The sequence below is a fragment of the Phymastichus coffea genome, unplaced genomic scaffold, assembly GCF_024137745.1.
Source record: "Phymastichus coffea isolate CEN01 unplaced genomic scaffold, Cenicafe_Pcof_1.1 PCOF00058, whole genome shotgun sequence".
Classification (NCBI taxonomy): Eukaryota; Metazoa; Arthropoda; class Insecta; order Hymenoptera; family Eulophidae; genus Phymastichus; species Phymastichus coffea.
The window spans coordinates 582,732-599,288 of record NW_026706869.1 but is presented as its reverse complement, the minus strand read 5'-3'; the positions used below and the strand labels follow the sequence as shown (position 1 = coordinate 599,288).

The 16,557-nt window shown below is 34.3% G+C and overlaps 3 protein-coding genes across 11 annotated transcripts; 1 reads left to right on the top strand and 2 right to left on the bottom strand.

Moving 5' to 3' along the window:
• Positions 1 to 636: 636 nt before the first annotated feature.
• Positions 637 to 8,449, bottom strand: LOC131666413 (putative ankyrin repeat protein RF_0381). Of its 6 annotated transcripts, none has more exons than XM_058939068.1 (4): positions 8,430 to 8,449; positions 5,596 to 5,821; positions 5,474 to 5,501; positions 637 to 5,222 (listed from the first exon to the last, which is right to left on the bottom strand). In XM_058939068.1, exons 2-4 carry the CDS (start codon positions 5,613 to 5,615, stop codon positions 3,987 to 3,989), a joined length of 1,284 nt encoding a protein of 427 aa, XP_058795051.1. In that variant the 5' UTR covers positions 5,616 to 5,821; positions 8,430 to 8,449; the 3' UTR covers positions 637 to 3,986. The 6 variants fall into 6 exon arrangements, with proteins under 6 accessions (XP_058795051.1, XP_058795053.1, XP_058795048.1 ...); XM_058939070.1 differs by lacking the exon at positions 8,430 to 8,449 and adding an exon at positions 8,356 to 8,371; XM_058939065.1 differs by lacking the exon at positions 8,430 to 8,449 and adding an exon at positions 7,549 to 7,867.
• Positions 8,450 to 8,475: 26 nt separating this feature from the next.
• Positions 8,476 to 9,729, top strand: LOC131666414 (uncharacterized). Of its 2 annotated transcripts, XM_058939073.1 has the most exons (3): positions 8,476 to 8,744; positions 9,426 to 9,444; positions 9,515 to 9,729. In XM_058939073.1, the coding sequence occupies exons 1-3, from the start codon at positions 8,542 to 8,544 to the stop codon at positions 9,530 to 9,532; spliced, it is 240 nt and encodes a 79-aa protein (XP_058795056.1). In that variant the 5' UTR covers positions 8,476 to 8,541; the 3' UTR covers positions 9,533 to 9,729. The 2 variants fall into 2 exon arrangements, with proteins under 2 accessions (XP_058795056.1, XP_058795055.1); XM_058939072.1 differs by having other exon boundaries at positions 9,426 to 9,729.
• Positions 9,730 to 12,874: 3,145 nt separating this feature from the next.
• LOC131666368 (ankyrin repeat domain-containing protein 1-like) lies at positions 12,875 to 16,347 on the bottom strand. Of its 3 annotated transcripts, XM_058938991.1 has the most exons (3): positions 16,041 to 16,347; positions 14,329 to 15,577; positions 12,875 to 14,267 (listed from the first exon to the last, which is right to left on the bottom strand). In XM_058938991.1, exons 1-3 carry the CDS (start codon positions 16,041 to 16,043, stop codon positions 14,248 to 14,250), a joined length of 1,272 nt encoding a protein of 423 aa, XP_058794974.1. In that variant the 5' UTR covers positions 16,044 to 16,347; the 3' UTR covers positions 12,875 to 14,247. The 3 variants fall into 3 exon arrangements, with proteins under 3 accessions (XP_058794974.1, XP_058794972.1, XP_058794973.1); XM_058938989.1 differs by having other exon boundaries at positions 12,876 to 15,577; positions 16,041 to 16,342; XM_058938990.1 differs by having other exon boundaries at positions 12,876 to 15,565; positions 16,041 to 16,333.
• Positions 16,348 to 16,557: the final 210 nt, after the last annotated feature.

Below are 16,557 nucleotides of genomic sequence, written 5' to 3'. Positions count from 1 at the left end.
AGACAAGAATCTATTTTCCCGCACTTGTATCGTAATGTACTATATTATCAAGGATGGAAACCTTGTCGATAACTTTGGAACCTATATTTATTTTAACTTGAGTAGTCAAATTCAAAGTATTCGTATATAATGCATAGCCGGTGGGTATACCTATGCGTTATACTATGATCGCGAAACTTTTATACAGTACGAAAAAAATCAATAGTTGTTACAAGTTCACAGCAGATAATTTTCACGTTCGGTTTTATACTATTTAACATAAAAAACAAAAATGTTCGCATGACAATAATTTGGCTCAGGTTACAAGACAAAATAAAAATAAATGTTTCACATGGTTTTATCAGACCGCAAACAAATCTTTAATAAGATAATGACAAACAATTAATTTGATTTTTTTACCTCTGTATTCGTCCAACATCCGAGGTTCGATTTCCGATAGCTCTTATGTAGAAAGTCTCTTATCATTTTATCATCAAAGTCTATTGTAGATTCGAAGATATAGAAAGTAGCGGTGAACGATCGATTTTGTTAAATTTTTAATACTGGATTTCCTTAAAAACCAATGAGCCATTTGTATAACGAATAATTAATAATACTTATGGATAGGTGAATAAAAAGCATTGTCAATCCAAGTTAATTAGTTTTTATTGAAATTGCGTAATCAAACACGTTCTGTTTTTGATCGACTAATTCGAAAGTACTTGCAAAATGGAAAAAATGCGCTTTTTTCACTCGAACCAATTTCTCGTAGAAAAAGATTCATTGCTAACTCAAAACAATCATCAAATTAAATAGAAAAAAGAATAATAAAAATAAACAGGTTAATTTTTTCTGGGCATAGTCGTAACTAGTAATAGTGACAATTCGTTAACAATCAAAGTGATCTATCATCACAATTGAGTATCGCGCATACGCAATAATTTATAACAAACAACAACCCGACTCCTAAGGGCTAGACGTAGTTTTTTTATTCTTTTTTTCTTTGAGGCGTATTCTGCGCTTTTCTTGCTTCCCCCTCCCACCTCGTATTATTACTCATCCAAGTTAATCGTTGTTGTTCACTTGTCAATATACCATGTGCTGACTTTAAGTTGTTTTCTTCTCGCATTAATCGTGCATGTAGGTATAACATCCCATGAGTCTATATTATCTCGGTAGGAGAAAGGAATCATGCTGACCTTACTTGTTTAGTTTTTCTGGGTGTTTCACGGTGCAAATCGAAAATCTAGCAGCCTATTTACATAATTAAAAAATCTAGTTCAATTGATTCAACTTTTTGTTTTGGCGTATAGAATTTCGAATGTCTAATTTCTAATTTTTTTTACGTTTTTGTTTCTCTATCGACATCTTATCGATTATATTTGATGTACTATTTTCAGATCGTACATTGATTAAAAATCAACCAGTTATATATACTCGTACAAATGACAATGTGTTTTTTATGTTTTTCTGCTTTTTTTCAGCTAATGCACGAGACGCTTAGTTTACGTTTATATATTCGTACGCAATTATCTCGCCTGTTACATTCAACTTGTTTTCACATCCCTTATGTTTATTTATTTCTTACTTACGTTAAAACAACGTACATGGTAATTCTGATTTATTCTCAATCTTACGTCTTTTAAATGTTGTTTTCTTTCTCACAGTTGATTCGATTTAATTTATTTTGTTCCTTTTTTATTTTGGCTAGCTTAAAACTCTAATTAAAAATTGTAAATTTATCACGAGAACGATACTCTGCCATAGAATGCACCAACGCATTTCACATGATTATTCATGTCTCCAATAGAACACTTTTAATTGAGTTTATGCACTCGGCTACAAGAAGGACGGAAGGCCCTTGGCGGCAGTGGTACGTCGATATTTATTGCTTGGTATGCCAAGATATAGACCGGCTCCCGAGTGAATGTTTTGCGATCGTAGGTCTTCTTTTCGTGTGTTATTTATAATTTTTTTGCCAGCTGTTTACAAGATATACAAATAGTTTTTCCCTTTTTTCATATCCGCATGCGAGCAATGTCTGTCAAATAATAATGAAATTCCCTTTGAAAATATTTATAAAACATTTCCCTTATTAATTTTTGTTACGTTCACACATGCAGAAAAAAAGAAAGAAAAGTCATCACATCAAATGACGTCGTATGACAATGTATGGGCTTTCGAGTTATCGTTTCATTTTTCATTTTTTTTTTGTTTATTCATTAACGGGGCTGACAAACCCTTTTCGCATGTACAAAAATTTATTATACAATATGTACAAGTTAAACTTAAAAATACATAAAAAGTAATAAACCTTCCGATGATAAAAATGACACATAGAAAGATTAGTTATAAGTATAGATGAAAAAACTCTGAGGAGAGTCTATCAACATATACGGCACAAAGAGTGATTTGAACAAATTTCTAATTCTTTTTTAACCGTTATACATCGATTCTACAGGAGATTAAAAAAAGTTCATAGCTACTGCATCTACAGCTAATAGCTATAGACTGATAGCATCGTTTCTAATGATATTATATAATATATAATATCGCAACTCACGATAGTGAAAGAGGAAGTAAAATTACTATTTTTGATATTCGTATTGTCTAAGACTTTATAGAAACCTAAATTATGAGTAATTTTCGTAATAGCATAATACACACGACTCTTCCACAGATTTAGAATATACGGATTTACCAAATCAATAATTATTTTAAAATTGAAATACCGAATAAGCAACTTATCATATTTCAAATTATCAGTTAGAAACATCGCATGTGGGGCCTAAATTCTTCTTTTTCCGTGTTTTTAAGTTTTTTTTTTGGCAATTGATACATGGAAACGTTAAATATGTTACATAAGAAAATGAAATAACAAAAAAGGACTGATAATGAAATATCACTTTCGCCGTGCTGCATGTAAAAATTTCATCGTTTTGTATTACTCATAACTTATTTTCTTTCCATTTAGAACATTTAAGCAATCTTCATGTAGATAATTCTGGTATAATAGTTATTGGACTAATCGATCTGGTTTGGTAGATACGAATAAATAATAATTATTTCAAGATGCCGCATCAACATTCAGTACTACGTAGCCACAAATTTCTTTCTCGACAATTTAGGCCTACATAGATGTTGCTTTTTTTATATACCCTTTTTCGCTCTCTTCAGAGCGTCTGTCAACCCTCAAGTATATTTGATTTCATTTATACATACATAAAAATTTATTATTTTGTCGAAATTTGATTGGTTTATATGTATAGGTATTTCTCAAATATCTATAAGCATGTAATTATGATATTATTATGTATATATGTATATTTAAATTTTCTACCGGATTCTGACTAATTTTCTACCGTTGACATTAGATTTATGAACTTTAATATTTTATTTGAGTTACATTGTTATTGAAAACTTATATAATTGTTAAAAAGGATACTCAAACACAAACTAACGAAATTGCACTCGTGATGTTCTCAAATTTTACGGAATATAAATATTTTGAACAAAATTTTTTAACAAATACCATGTAAAGCATGTATACTAATATCACTGGCAATAAAAATACAATTAATATAGAACATTAAAATACCTATTAAGGTATTTGATAGAAGAATAACATTTGTGTACAATGAGAGCACACATTTATGGTTTTCAATAACCCAATAAGCCAAATGAAAGTAAATGCACGCTTAACACAAAGCGAATACAAAATGTTGTCATCCAAATAGAATTTAATAAAAAAAAATAATTAAACTAGTATTTTTATAGATATAGAGAGAATGATAACAACTGTAGGCCTAAAATGATGCACGAGTTAATAACCGTATTTTTTCTTTTTGAAGCTTTCCAAATTTAGTTTAATTACGAATGAACATTAGAATACGTTTAGAAACGTTTTTTCTGTGACATTTGAAAACTCGAAAGATACTTCCTCCGAGCTTCGTGAAACCTACTCTGACGCTTAGCGCTAAAGAGGATGATCTTGGTAAAAAATTATGTCAAATCGACGCACCTTGAGCGTCGAGTATAGCGAGGTGAGCTAACATAAAATCAAGTTCGCTATATAAATCACCATTTCTTTCAAGGGTAGCACGTTTTTCAGCATGAATTAATTGTGGATCAGCTCCATGACTCAGTAGACGTTGAACACATTCCTCGTCTTTGGCGTAAAACAATGGTGGATTGCCGAATTCATCGGGACAATTGGGATTTGCGCCTCTATCAAGAAGGAACTGAATGCTCGTCAAGGATTGGCGCATCACGGAGAAATGTAGCGCCGTTCTGCCGAACTTGCCTGGTGCGTCGATGACGAATGGTATTTTTTGCATCAATGCTGTTGGGTCAACCATTGGATTCTCGAATATATTCACAGCCAATTCACGACCAAACTTGTCCCAGACGTGCTCGTCGAGACCGTAATTCAACCACATACGTATTATATGCTTATTCCCAGCGACGAATGTCTCCTCAAGAAACTGCACGAATTCTTCGTCGATGACGTCCCAGTCGACTAGATTCTCAATGTAAGGCCTCATACTAAAGTCCTCACTGTCAGCCATTAATTTGTTTAGAAAAATTCGTCTCCTGGCATTGGCACCGACACCATGATGTAGCAGCACCTCGACATTCTCCAATGTACCAGATTCCATGGCATGCTGCAATACAAGACGTGCCTCGTTCTCACCAATCAAATCTGTCAGATTCAGCATGACTCGTGTCACCTCGGGGTCGTTCATCAGCAAAACTCGATCGATTGTACAGCCTGCTTGTATCAGCACTTCCGCAATCTTATCAGGTCCAAGAACACTTTTTTTCAGTCTTGCGAAGACACTTGCAATCACGTATTCAGGTACACCTCGGTTCTCCTGCAGTAATACTTGCAGAGTTGTTTTACCCGAGGCATCGGGTATCAAAATATCAGCATTGGCTCCTAAAAGAAGTTGTACTGACTCGAAATTATTGTGTAATGCTGCTGTAAGCAGAGGCGTTGTACCCCGCGACGTTTTCGCGTCAATATCACATTCTGAAGTCAATAAATACTCTATTACTTCGACATTGTTGCACTTTGCTGCTACGTGCAATAACGTCGTGCCTCGAATGTCGACGAGGTCCGATGCTCTGATATTTTTCACCATAGACTTAAAATCTGCATTTTCTCCTTGCTTTATCAGACTGTGTAATTCTGAAATGTTCAAAGTCTTATTGTTCTTGTTGCTCTTTTCTTTAGCGAGAACCTAAAAACGCACAAATTATTCGGTTAATTAGTATTGGTATACACTTCATCAAATAAACGACAAATTAATTGTTTACACTACAAAAAGAGTTCTTTCAAAAACATCCTTCTTATTAGAAAAAGTGTTAATTTAGAATTTCCTTTTATTATTACAATAAAAATGTTCTATATCCGAGAAAAATTTATTTAAGTATGTAGCACATCAAAAACATTTTTTGTAGTGTTTAAGATAAATAAAAAAATTCATCATACCATTTCGAGGAGAATGAAGTCGGAAATCCTGCAAAGATAAATGAAAGGAAATCAGTACTATTAAGCGATGTATACGTCCATTAGAGCGTCGAAGGTAAAGCAAGCGTGAAAGAAAGCATTACCTCATAGTGTCAGACTTCATTAGGATTCCCTTGATGTCTATCCTAAAAATTAGCCTTGATATTGTATCCTGAGTTGACTCAAGACTGAAGCGAGATATATCATTGTAAAAATACTCGATCAAATCCCAAACTCGGTGGATTTCGTACCACGTACGATTAGTTGTTGATTTACTTCAAAATCGTCCAAAACAATGATAGTCACATCCACGTGTTTCCGTTACGTCGACTGTAAACAAACAAATTCAATTAGTTTCCTTTCGTGAAAACTGAAAGCAGCAATCAACTATACTTGGTTAACTGTACTAAACGCGATTGTCGAATATAATTTTTCGCGAGAACCCCCCTTACTCATATTTTTATGTGGGCTATACCTTTCACTTAGGAAAGTCTAATCAATTGAAATCATGTGTGCGTTATAAACTTCGAAATTATGCAACATCGATCTACATCTTATCCAAAATAAGTTTCCTTCGAACAAAATGAGGTCAACATATCAATGTAAGAGATATTCGAGGTTTGCACTAAAAGAATAAGTAGTTTTAATAAAGAAAAAAAGATGTAGATCAGAAAACAAGCGACCTATGCGTTACCACACAGTGGCGAAAGTACGTTTTCGTCGTAGAAAAAAAATGGGGTTAATCGCTAGTATATCGCCAGTGTAACTAACTTACTTTCACTTCGCGTGTCTTATTATTAGATTTGAATATAGAATATTTTCATTGTAAACGGAGCATGATATTATCTAGACGTATTTAGACGCTCAGAAAGCTGATATATATATGATCAAAATCACAATTGCAACGAGGGATAGAAAGAGCGAGAGCGAATACGAAAGAGGGGAGGAAGCAAGCAAATAGAGAGACAGACAAGGAGAACGCGAGTGAAAAAGAGAGAGAAGCAGAGCGTACGCGAGTGAGAGAGACAGCAACTGCTTCGCAAGCGAATAAGAGAGGAAGGGAGACATCAAGAGAAACCCGAGCGTATGAGCGTATATGTGTGTGCGTGTATACGCCAGTAAAGCCAGCGAAAAAAGAGAATCTTTATATATATATAAAGAATATAAAGATATTTTTGTACATGGAGTGATGTTGACTCATCTGTGTGCCATACACATATGCACATTTGTCAATTTATATGCGACACGCACACCCACATCCACCTACACACGCGCACGCGCGTGCGCTCACTGTGGATGCAAGTACTGACGTACGCACACGAACAAACACGTTGACATTCATTCATGGTTAATATAAATGGAGATTTTCTTTCACATTTCTTGCCGTTGGGTATAATAAAAAAAGAAACAGTAAGATAAACTGTGTGTCTGACCTCAGATTCTCCCACTGTCTATGTAATGTATTGTGAACTTGAAAAATCACAATTAATTTTTATTTCTAGAGCTGAGCTCATTTTCATAGGAAAGAAAACCACGTTTCACTGCACAGTATGCTAAATAGTGCACATGTACGACACGACACATAATAAAAAAAGATAACAGTTATTAGAAAGCAACACCCACGACATTCACTTTGTTACAAAAAGAGACGTCGAGCACACACTTGAACTCTCGCTTGCTCAGGAGGCTTTTACACAGCAGCACACATATACAGTAGCGGTTATATCCCGCTATTGACCATGAAAAATTTTTGTCGCTATTCACCGAGAACGTAAACAAAGCACACAACACTGTTGATTAAAGAAAAACGATTATTTAACAACGCCGTTAAGCACGTGCTCGAAGCTTCCAGTTAATAAGCATTTTGACGGGCAAAGCAGTACGAAGAGTATATATGTATACGTGTGTATGTGTGTGTGGAGCGGACAGACTCTTGCTCGCTCGCTCTCTCTCTCTCTCGCGCGATCAATAAAACCGAGCGTCGGCGATGGGCGCGTTGAACGCTTTCCAACGTTCAATGACAAAAACGAACCAATTGACAAAGCTGTCAAACTTACAACAAAATCTTTCAGAATCTGCCTTTACCAAATATACCGTTGCACACGTATATAGTCCAAGTCGCTCGGTAGAAATAATCAAAGTTCTTACCGAGAGCGCGAGAGATCACCTTAGTTTGTCACTCATCACGCACCGGCACTCGCGTTTATATATAACCCGTAAGGATCTTACATGAACTTTTTAGCGAGGATTAATATGCGCACGACACATTCGCTATTAATTGTGTATTTATCAATGATCAGTGCGTGTACAAAATTGATTAATAGTCGAAAAATCGTCCGGTTTTTCTCGTACACGTGGTTACTCGTGTGAGCGCGAAACCGGAGTACCGGCCATATTGGACAACCATCGATACGATACTAGTGCGCTTGCGCGTGACGGCGACTTGTTGATGTGTGTGATAGGGTTATTGGTTACTACTACATTTAATAGCGTGACCGCGCTGTGTGCGCGCGCTGTTTTTTCAAGCAATAAAGTATAATACATCAGTTTTTACGCCAATGACATGGTATATAAAATGTATATGTCGTCCGTCTCGTACGGTTGGATATTAATTAGCACTTTTATCGTATGCAATGTTATAAACAAGGACGTTTCGATAAAGCACGAGTTTCAATTATCGTAAAGACATTTTAGTTTAATAATAATTCAATTTCTAATTCAATATTTCTAATGATGTTTAATGGCTTATAATTCAATTTTTCTAATAATGTTTTTTATTCATTCAAGAATAAGTAAATTAAAAATTTTATGAAACGATGAAACAATGAAAAAAAAAAATAATTTTCAGTATTCATATTACGTACGTTAAAATATATGATTGTTACTGACGTCATTCCCATAACTTCGTCATGCTATATATATTCTTAAAGACCCTTACCCGGATATTTAGATTAAAACAGGTAGACTTTGTAATCCCTCAAACGGCTCGTGATGTACTACGCGATGTACAGTGGGGATATAGTAGCCGTTTCTATCTCACGGAAGACACAATGGTGTGCATATCCCCCTATACATGTCGCTGCGAGCAGCTGGAACAACCGCGCTGTGTTACGTTCGCCGTTACGAACTGTCAATTGCAGAGCTGCTTCTCTAAGCAACTTTATTTTTCTCTTCGAGGTTTAGGGGCTTTTTATGTAAGGAGACATCTGACGTCGGGTAACATGGACATCGGACGTGTGTCGAGATCACCAAGGTAAAATACTAATTGTTTGTTTAATATCTGATTGTGTCCGTGATTGCGAGCGATGCGAGCAGTACGGAGGATAACAAATACAGAACATTATTAGCACAATAATACATCTTTTGACTCTCCGGACTATCCTTTTGACTATCATAATATATTCTTTAACCATGGGTGTGTATACGTCTAATGACTCTGATGGCCAACGCCCGACGTCCAATGTTTGCTTATGCATATAACAAGAGAACTTAGATGTAAAAACATATTTGAATATTGTTTAGTTTTTGTCGTGACGTTACCTCAATACTTACTATTTTTTCTAATTTAGGCGTTAACATTGTTTCATTTAGAAAAATATATCAAACATAACAGCAGCGCGAATGAAAGCTATAATTATGTATTATACAATATCACATTCAAGTCAATAATTTTATTTAGACTGCGTCTTTTTGTTACATGACATTTTTTCATGTAATTTACGTAATTATGCGTGCATAAAAAACTTTAATTGTACGTATACTATGGGTATATCGACTTTGTAACATTTAACATTAATTTTAAAAATTTTTCACTTCTCACGAGAAATGCTCTAATGTTTGTAAATTTATTTTCATGGAATATCGTGGAAAATTAGACCTTTCTGCAGACAGGCTTATAATCACATAAATGATAATGACATGTTTATATTTGCAGTGCAACCATCATCAACACTGTAAGAGTAAACAAATATGACAAAAAAGTAGCTCCAAACAATCAGGCTGATGATTTCAAACTTCCTGTAGCAGACGACGTTTGGATAGCGTAGCAGAAAGGAAACTAGAATTATATATGCTGCGAATTGCCTCCGCTCCGCTCCCCCATTCTTTGAACCTCGACCTGGATGGACCAATGCGAAAACAGCCCGACACAAATAACATTTTATTAAAAAAAATGATCACATCTCACGTATGTATAATTGTACTTCTCGAAAAAATAATTATTTGTTATTGTACCATTATATTTCTCCTAAAAAATAAAAAATATCGTTATCGATAATTCACCTCCTATTTATTCACATAAAAGACATAATTAAGCAAAAATAAATTCACAGAAAAATTGTACCTTCTGTAGTCTAAATTGTACCATCAGTACAGTTCTATAAATTTGTTTCTAAAAGAAATAATAGGACAATTACAAAGCTCTACGCCTGCGCAAAGTGCATTTCCGGATGACATCCTTGTAAGTTGTAACAATTAGTGGTAATTTTTAATTGTCCTATCATTTCTTTTAGAAACAAATTTATAGAATTGTACTGATGGTACAATTTAGACTACAGGAGGTACAATTTTTCTGTGAATTTATTTTTGCTTAATTATGTCTTTTATGTGAATAAATAACAATTATTATCGATAACGATGTTTTTTATTTTTTCTCAGAAATATAATGGTACAATAACAAATAATTATTTTTTCGAGAAGTACAATTAGACATACGTGAGATGTGATCATTTTTTTTTATAAAATGTTATTTGTGTCGAGCTGTTTTCGCATCGGTGATGGACGGTCCTCCCGAGGAACTCATATTCCATGTCATGAGTCTTAACTATATATATGTACGTCAAAAAATTAATTGACTCGTAAAAATTAGAGAGTAAATTAGAGTTTGACGTTTTTTTGGAACATCTCCCGATACTCAATTCATTAAGTTTTTATTCGCTTATTAATTATTTTATCTAAATTCTTTGTTCCTCTCACATTATATCAAACTATTTTTAAGAAGACTTGTGCGTTTTTTCTAACATTTTAAAATATACATTCGGTTATATCTCTAGATGGAGATATTAGCAATAGGTTAATGCATAATTATAATTACAACTTATTTAGTCGTCCGATGTTGGTAAGAAGTACATTTTATATTTAAAAATCTATAACGGCGAATTTATAAGTACAAACAGAAACAGCAATATATTGCGCGAAGGTAAAATATCACTGTTTTCACCTTTACTGATTTATTATTTTTAATCAAGAATCACATGTACAGTCTTTCATAATTAAAAAAACTAGATTTACAAATATAAAGGGGAAATAGTATAAATGGTTGAAGTGAAGGTTAGATTATTATGGATTATGGAGACTATAGGGATATATATACTCTCCAATTTCCATGGGTTAAAGCAGCGAATATACAAATCTTTATATAAAAATATCTACATCATAGAGACTGTGTCTAATTGATTGGCTAAAACATGGAATTATATAGATATATATATATATATAAACATACACGCGCACGCACACATCCATACAGATTATTTAGACATAGACTATATAGGTATATAGACATCATATAACTAGTAGCATTTGTGCTATTCATGCGTCTGCTGAGCATTTTGGAACCACGTCGTCAGGCGTCAGTAGTAGTCTAGTTTTTATGTGTCTATGGTCGCAGCTTAATTTGGAAATCGTTTTTTATTTAAATCATAAATGAACGTTCAAAATCATTTGTTTTTTCTATAGAGATTTTAATTTCTTCATGCAAAAAAACCAACGATTTTCATTTATCCTACCTCTAGTATATATCGGTTTTTTACCTCTAAAGGGCGGAGTGGGAGGGAGGGCTATCAAAATGTACGCAGAATCAAAAATTTGAAAAATGACACGAAAATTTATATGATTATAAAGTCACTTAAGAAATTAGTCACGTTAGTATCAATTTTTATTCTAGGTTATATGCCTTTCATTTCTTTAAATTTTTTCTTGAAATCTACTATTTTTATTACATTTTAGTTTCTTTTTCTGGTAACAGCATTTCTATGCATCGATTATCAAGTTTCCCTTTAAAGCAAAGTTCTTAAATGCAATGGGTAATTGTAATTGGAATCAATAGGAGTCTAAAACGAAATCCTTCAGTTGAAAAAAAAGTTGGTAAAAATGTTTAATGGCCTACAAGTTAGGCTACAACGAAATTGTTCATGAGTTAATTGAAAAGTTTCATGAGTTAATTGAAAAGTAATATCTCTATATAGTGCTATATATCATTTTTTATCTAATTGTAATTAATTTGTTGTTTGGTTTAGGTATATTGACAAAGCCGCGAAAAGTGCGTGTGAATGTATGTGCGAACCGATAATAATGCTACTAAGGAATCTACTAAGGAAACTTTATTGAAAATATTATTTTATAAATTAATGTTATAAAATAGTCACATGTGCATTATTTGCATCATAAATCTTATACAGGTATTATAACAGAGCGAAATGACCGCCTATCAAAAGAATATTTAAAAGTCAATTAAGCAAAATGTGTTCGAATTGCTTTTCGCATAGCCTACATCTAAAACATGGATTAAAAAATTATATACATTATTCAATTCGGTAATGTCTTCTTTCTTGTTAATACTAATGCGTATTCTTCTAAAAGAATCATTCCGATTCGGATATCAAGCATTTTTTTCCAACAATATTCAAAAACAAAAGTTTTTATATACATTATCTCATTTGTATAGATATTTATCATTCTTGATGTGTTCGTTAACTTGGATCTCTAATGGTCGCTTTGTTTTTTCCACATGAGCCACCTCGTAGTCTTTACGAGTCAAATTGTTTACTACATTGGTTCTATTCATTTTTGGAGTTATATCTTATCTTAATGTTATAATTGTACGAATATTATGACGCTTTGACCTCGAAACAATATAACAATATAAAAAAATGGTGGCATGCCGATTGAATGAAGTCATTTTATTCGTGATCGGACCGATCGCTACGTAGTCACGCGGAGTATTATTGTAGGTACGACCACAAATACGCGTTCAAATACGTTAACACGCGTACAACTGCGTAAAAATCATTAGAAGTGTTTAGTTATATCTTATAATGCCACCTTATATAGAAAAGTCACTGTGTTAGTTTTGCCTCGTACGATCAAAACGATCATACCGCGTTAAGTGAATATAACTTAATACGACCCTCTAAAATTAATAAAATGACTATTTACACTGGAGTTGATCTTAAAACTGTTTTACAATCAATAATCATTTTATTAATTTTAGAGGGTCGTATTAGGTTATAGTCAATTAAAGCGGTATATTCGTTTTGATCATTCGAAACAAAACTAATATAATGACTTTTTTTTACAAGGTGGCATTATAATAAGATATAACTAAGTACTTTTAGTAATTTTTACGCGGTTGCATTAACGCGTCTGAACGCGCATATGTGGCCGTATCTTATGTGACAGCATGCATTATTTGTATGTAACTAGTGTCGTCAAGCGCGCTTCGCACGCTAATCTCTTATTTTTCTGTTAAATAATATTTAGTTTCATGCTTGAATCAAGTCCAAATTATTATACACAAAATATAATAATTATAAAATGCAGTACAAACATAAAACAACTGTATGCTTTGAATTGCCAATCTAGCGATAATTTCAAAATTAATTACAACAGACTTTTAAATGATTAGCTATGTAAGTAACGTGTAGCGCATAAAGTTAATTTTACTTTTTTTCTTTTTCAAATGCGCCTGACAGTTTAACTCAACATATTTTTGATATCTACTACAAAATTTAACTTCGAATACACGTCATCAATATTGAAGAGAATTATAAATTTATTGAATTATAAAATACTATGAGTAATTTTGACTCATTCGTTGCAATATAATTTAATAAAAAACAATTTTTAATTAAACTTATAATCTAATAAAAACTTCGAAATATTCACGGTTAATCAGTTGAGAAGTTGATAGTTATGTTGATTGTTGAAAGTAGAAATTTCGACTGACAATATTTTTCATGAATAATATAACTATATCAATATAAATATATACTACAAAAAGTTTGAGATCATAAACAAATATATTAGAACAAAGAACAAAGAAAGTTCAATTGTCAGGCACAACTGCTAATTCGATTTATTTAAAAGAGAAGCGGAATCCAACCTGGTATACCATCCATTATCTATATAGCTAAACACCCTGTATGTACCTGTATAATAACTTGATAAGACAGAGACTTGCAATTATAATGAAGATAGATTTAGAAAAAGTGTTTGGTTCACTTAAATGAAAGGAGATACGTAAAATTAGCGACAATGTGACATATTATTATACATTTACTATGCCAAATGCAAATCTTTGGAAATTAACGCTGTATATCCAAAAGTCAATAAATATTAATTAACAAATATTGTTAAATGAATGATAATAAATTCATTACTTGCACATAATAATACAATGTGATTCATAAATTCTTATAAAACTCGTAGGAATAAGAAGACAGTTTTTAAGGGAAATGAAATCACAGAGTATTAACAATATCATGATCATGCAGCAATACGTCAACGTATAATCATATTCAGGGTTCTATTTAGATTATACTCCACTGTAGACACATAAAAAGGTGGTAATCTAAGTTTTCTGGCGCAGTCCAATATCGAAATAACAGTTTCACGATGTCGCACGTGTTTAATCAAATTTTCAGGTTTTTGAACCAAACACATATAAAGTGTCAGAGCTGTTCTAATCTCCTGCATCTTCATCCGCTCGATCTGCATCCTACACTTATCAAAACATTGTCTGAAATCATCATGATAATTAATTTGATTGAATATCTTACGTTTAATCTTAACCCCGCAATCTTCGACGATCGCCAGATGGCCGAGTAAAAGACATATCGGTTCGGAAAGTTTACTGCTCTTTTCGAAAACTGTGAGACCACTGTGATCGATAATTTGAACGTCAGCGCCAGCTCGTAATAGCAGTTTAATACACTTGGTATCCCAAGCTAAAATCAACGGCGATTGGCCTCTTTTATCAAGGACATTCGGATTCGCGCCTCTGTCTAACAAATATTGCACTCTATCGGGGTACCCGTGAATCGTCGCGATGTGCAATCCAGTTTGTCCACTCTGGTCACGCGCGTCGACGTGGAAATTCTCATCGCGCAACAGCTCGATCACGTTGTCGTTACGATTCACAACCGCATGCACCAACAGCTCCATTTCAAATTTGCGCCTCACGTAATCATCGACTTTGCACTCTAGCAGCTTGTCCAGCACTGGCTTCTCCAACTTCTCGAACACCTTCTGCAGAAACTCAATGAAGTTCGCATCGACGACATCCCAATCGGGTAGCTTGAGCAAAAACGGCCTTATAGATTCCAGTTCGAACGCCGAACCTTTGATACGCTCCGCGAGAATTTCCAGAAACTTGCCCTTCCTGAAGGCAGCCTTAGAGCCATGCTGTAAAAGTACCGGGACGTTCTCCAGATATGTAGAATTCATCGCGGCGAGTAAAAGATCACGTGTGTGGTGTCCAGACAGCTCTTCGGTGTGTTGCAGCATGGCTTCGGTCACGTCTGCTCTCTCCAACATCAACGCCAATTCGAGCGAACAATGAGCGTCCACTAGCGTTCGCGCCGTGTCTCTGGCGTTTCCACGGCAGTTCTTCAATCGGTTCAACAGGTTTTCCGTCACGCTCGCTGGTAACTCATTTTTCTTATCGCCCAGCAGTTGCAGCGGTGTCTGCCCGGTTGCATTAGGGACGAAAATATCCGCTTTTGCGTCGAGCAATAATTTTACAACTTCCAAGTTGTTGTGGTGGATCGCCGTCAGTAGCGGCGTCGTTCCTTGCGTATCGCGTACGTTTATGTCGTAGCCGCAGCTCAACAGGATATTAATCAAATCGACATTACTGTACTGGGCGGCCAAGTGGAAGATCGTCGTGCCTTTGCAGTCTATCAAGTCTGACGAATTGTATGTTTTGATGATGGATATGATTTTCTCATTTTTCTTTTGTTTCACTAGCTTGCGAACTTCGCGGTCGAGTCTTTTCTTAGATGATCTGAACCTAAACTGTAACAGAATCTTACGTTCATCGCGTTGGCGACCGCATGCTTTTGTTATCTTATTTCAAACGCAAAACTTATCAATGCGCAGTCAACGTCGAGATTAATGCCTAGCAATAGTTTTCAAACATTTTTAAAAATTTACGTATTACTGAGAATCAACAATGAAAAATCTTGCGCTGAACGCAATGCGGCATTGCTGTACAATCGATGTTTCTTACTATAAGCTTCATTTTATTTTACGAAAAACCACTCTCTTAACATATGAAAATATTAAATCTGACAAAATTTATCATAACAGATAACTCAGCAATGCACTAATCAATAATTCTGCAGTTGTATCGTGCCAACAAAGTCCATCTCAATAGGTAACATAGTAAGAAAACTTGAATGATTGGAGTTTTCTCGGCGCGTGTCAAAGTAAAACTGAGAACGATATATTTTCTCAGCATGCACTCAAATTCAAATAAAAAAAGTCATACCATCTCGCCAAAAACAAGGAATGACAATCAGCTGTGACGAGGGCGACGTGCGCTTCGGCAATGCTTCCTCTCCAATTCAAGACTATCTAAATGGTTGGACCGTCACTCGACAAATTTATGTAGCTCATCTTAGAAACTGCGTAAGTACGCTCAAATTTGCATCAGCATTCAAGGGCTAAGCAAAGTTGGGCCTACTGCGAATGGGAAAGCCACCTTATAGAGGATTACGAAAGGCCTTAGTAAATACCCTCATTTGGTATGTTTTCGGTGCGCTAATCCTTTATCGAGTGAGTTCGATTGGTTTTATACGAACGGATGAATTGTTTGATACTCAGATGAGCTATTATTTCAATGTCGGAAGGCGATTAAACTAAGCAATATAGTATAAAGCTGGCTGTAACAATGAACTTTATTGTAAATTTTGGAAAAAAACAACGTGTGATTTGTTGATAAATTTAATCTTAGAATTTTCTTTCAAGTTTGTCACAGGCATCGTTAATTCTAGTTTTTAAAATGA

Excerpts from the sequence above, each read along its gene's own strand:
- LOC131666413 (XM_058939068.1), bottom strand. The coding sequence starts at position 5,615 with ATGAAGTCTGACACTATGAG. Across the intron at positions 5,502-5,595 it reads ATGAAGTCTGACACTATGAG|GATTTCCGACTTCATTCTCC; the intron begins GTAATGCTTTCT and ends TTATCTTTGCAG. Across the intron at positions 5,223-5,473 it reads ACTTCATTCTCCTCGAAATG|GTTCTCGCTAAAGAAAAGAG; the intron begins GTATGATGAATT and ends GTGCGTTTTTAG.
- LOC131666414 (XM_058939072.1), top strand. The coding sequence starts at position 8,542 with ATGGTGTGCATATCCCCCTATACATGTCGCTGCGAGCAGCTGGAACAA. Across the intron at positions 8,745-9,425 it reads CGTGTGTCGAGATCACCAAG|TGCAACCATCATCAACACTG; the intron begins GTAAAATACTAA and ends TTATATTTGCAG.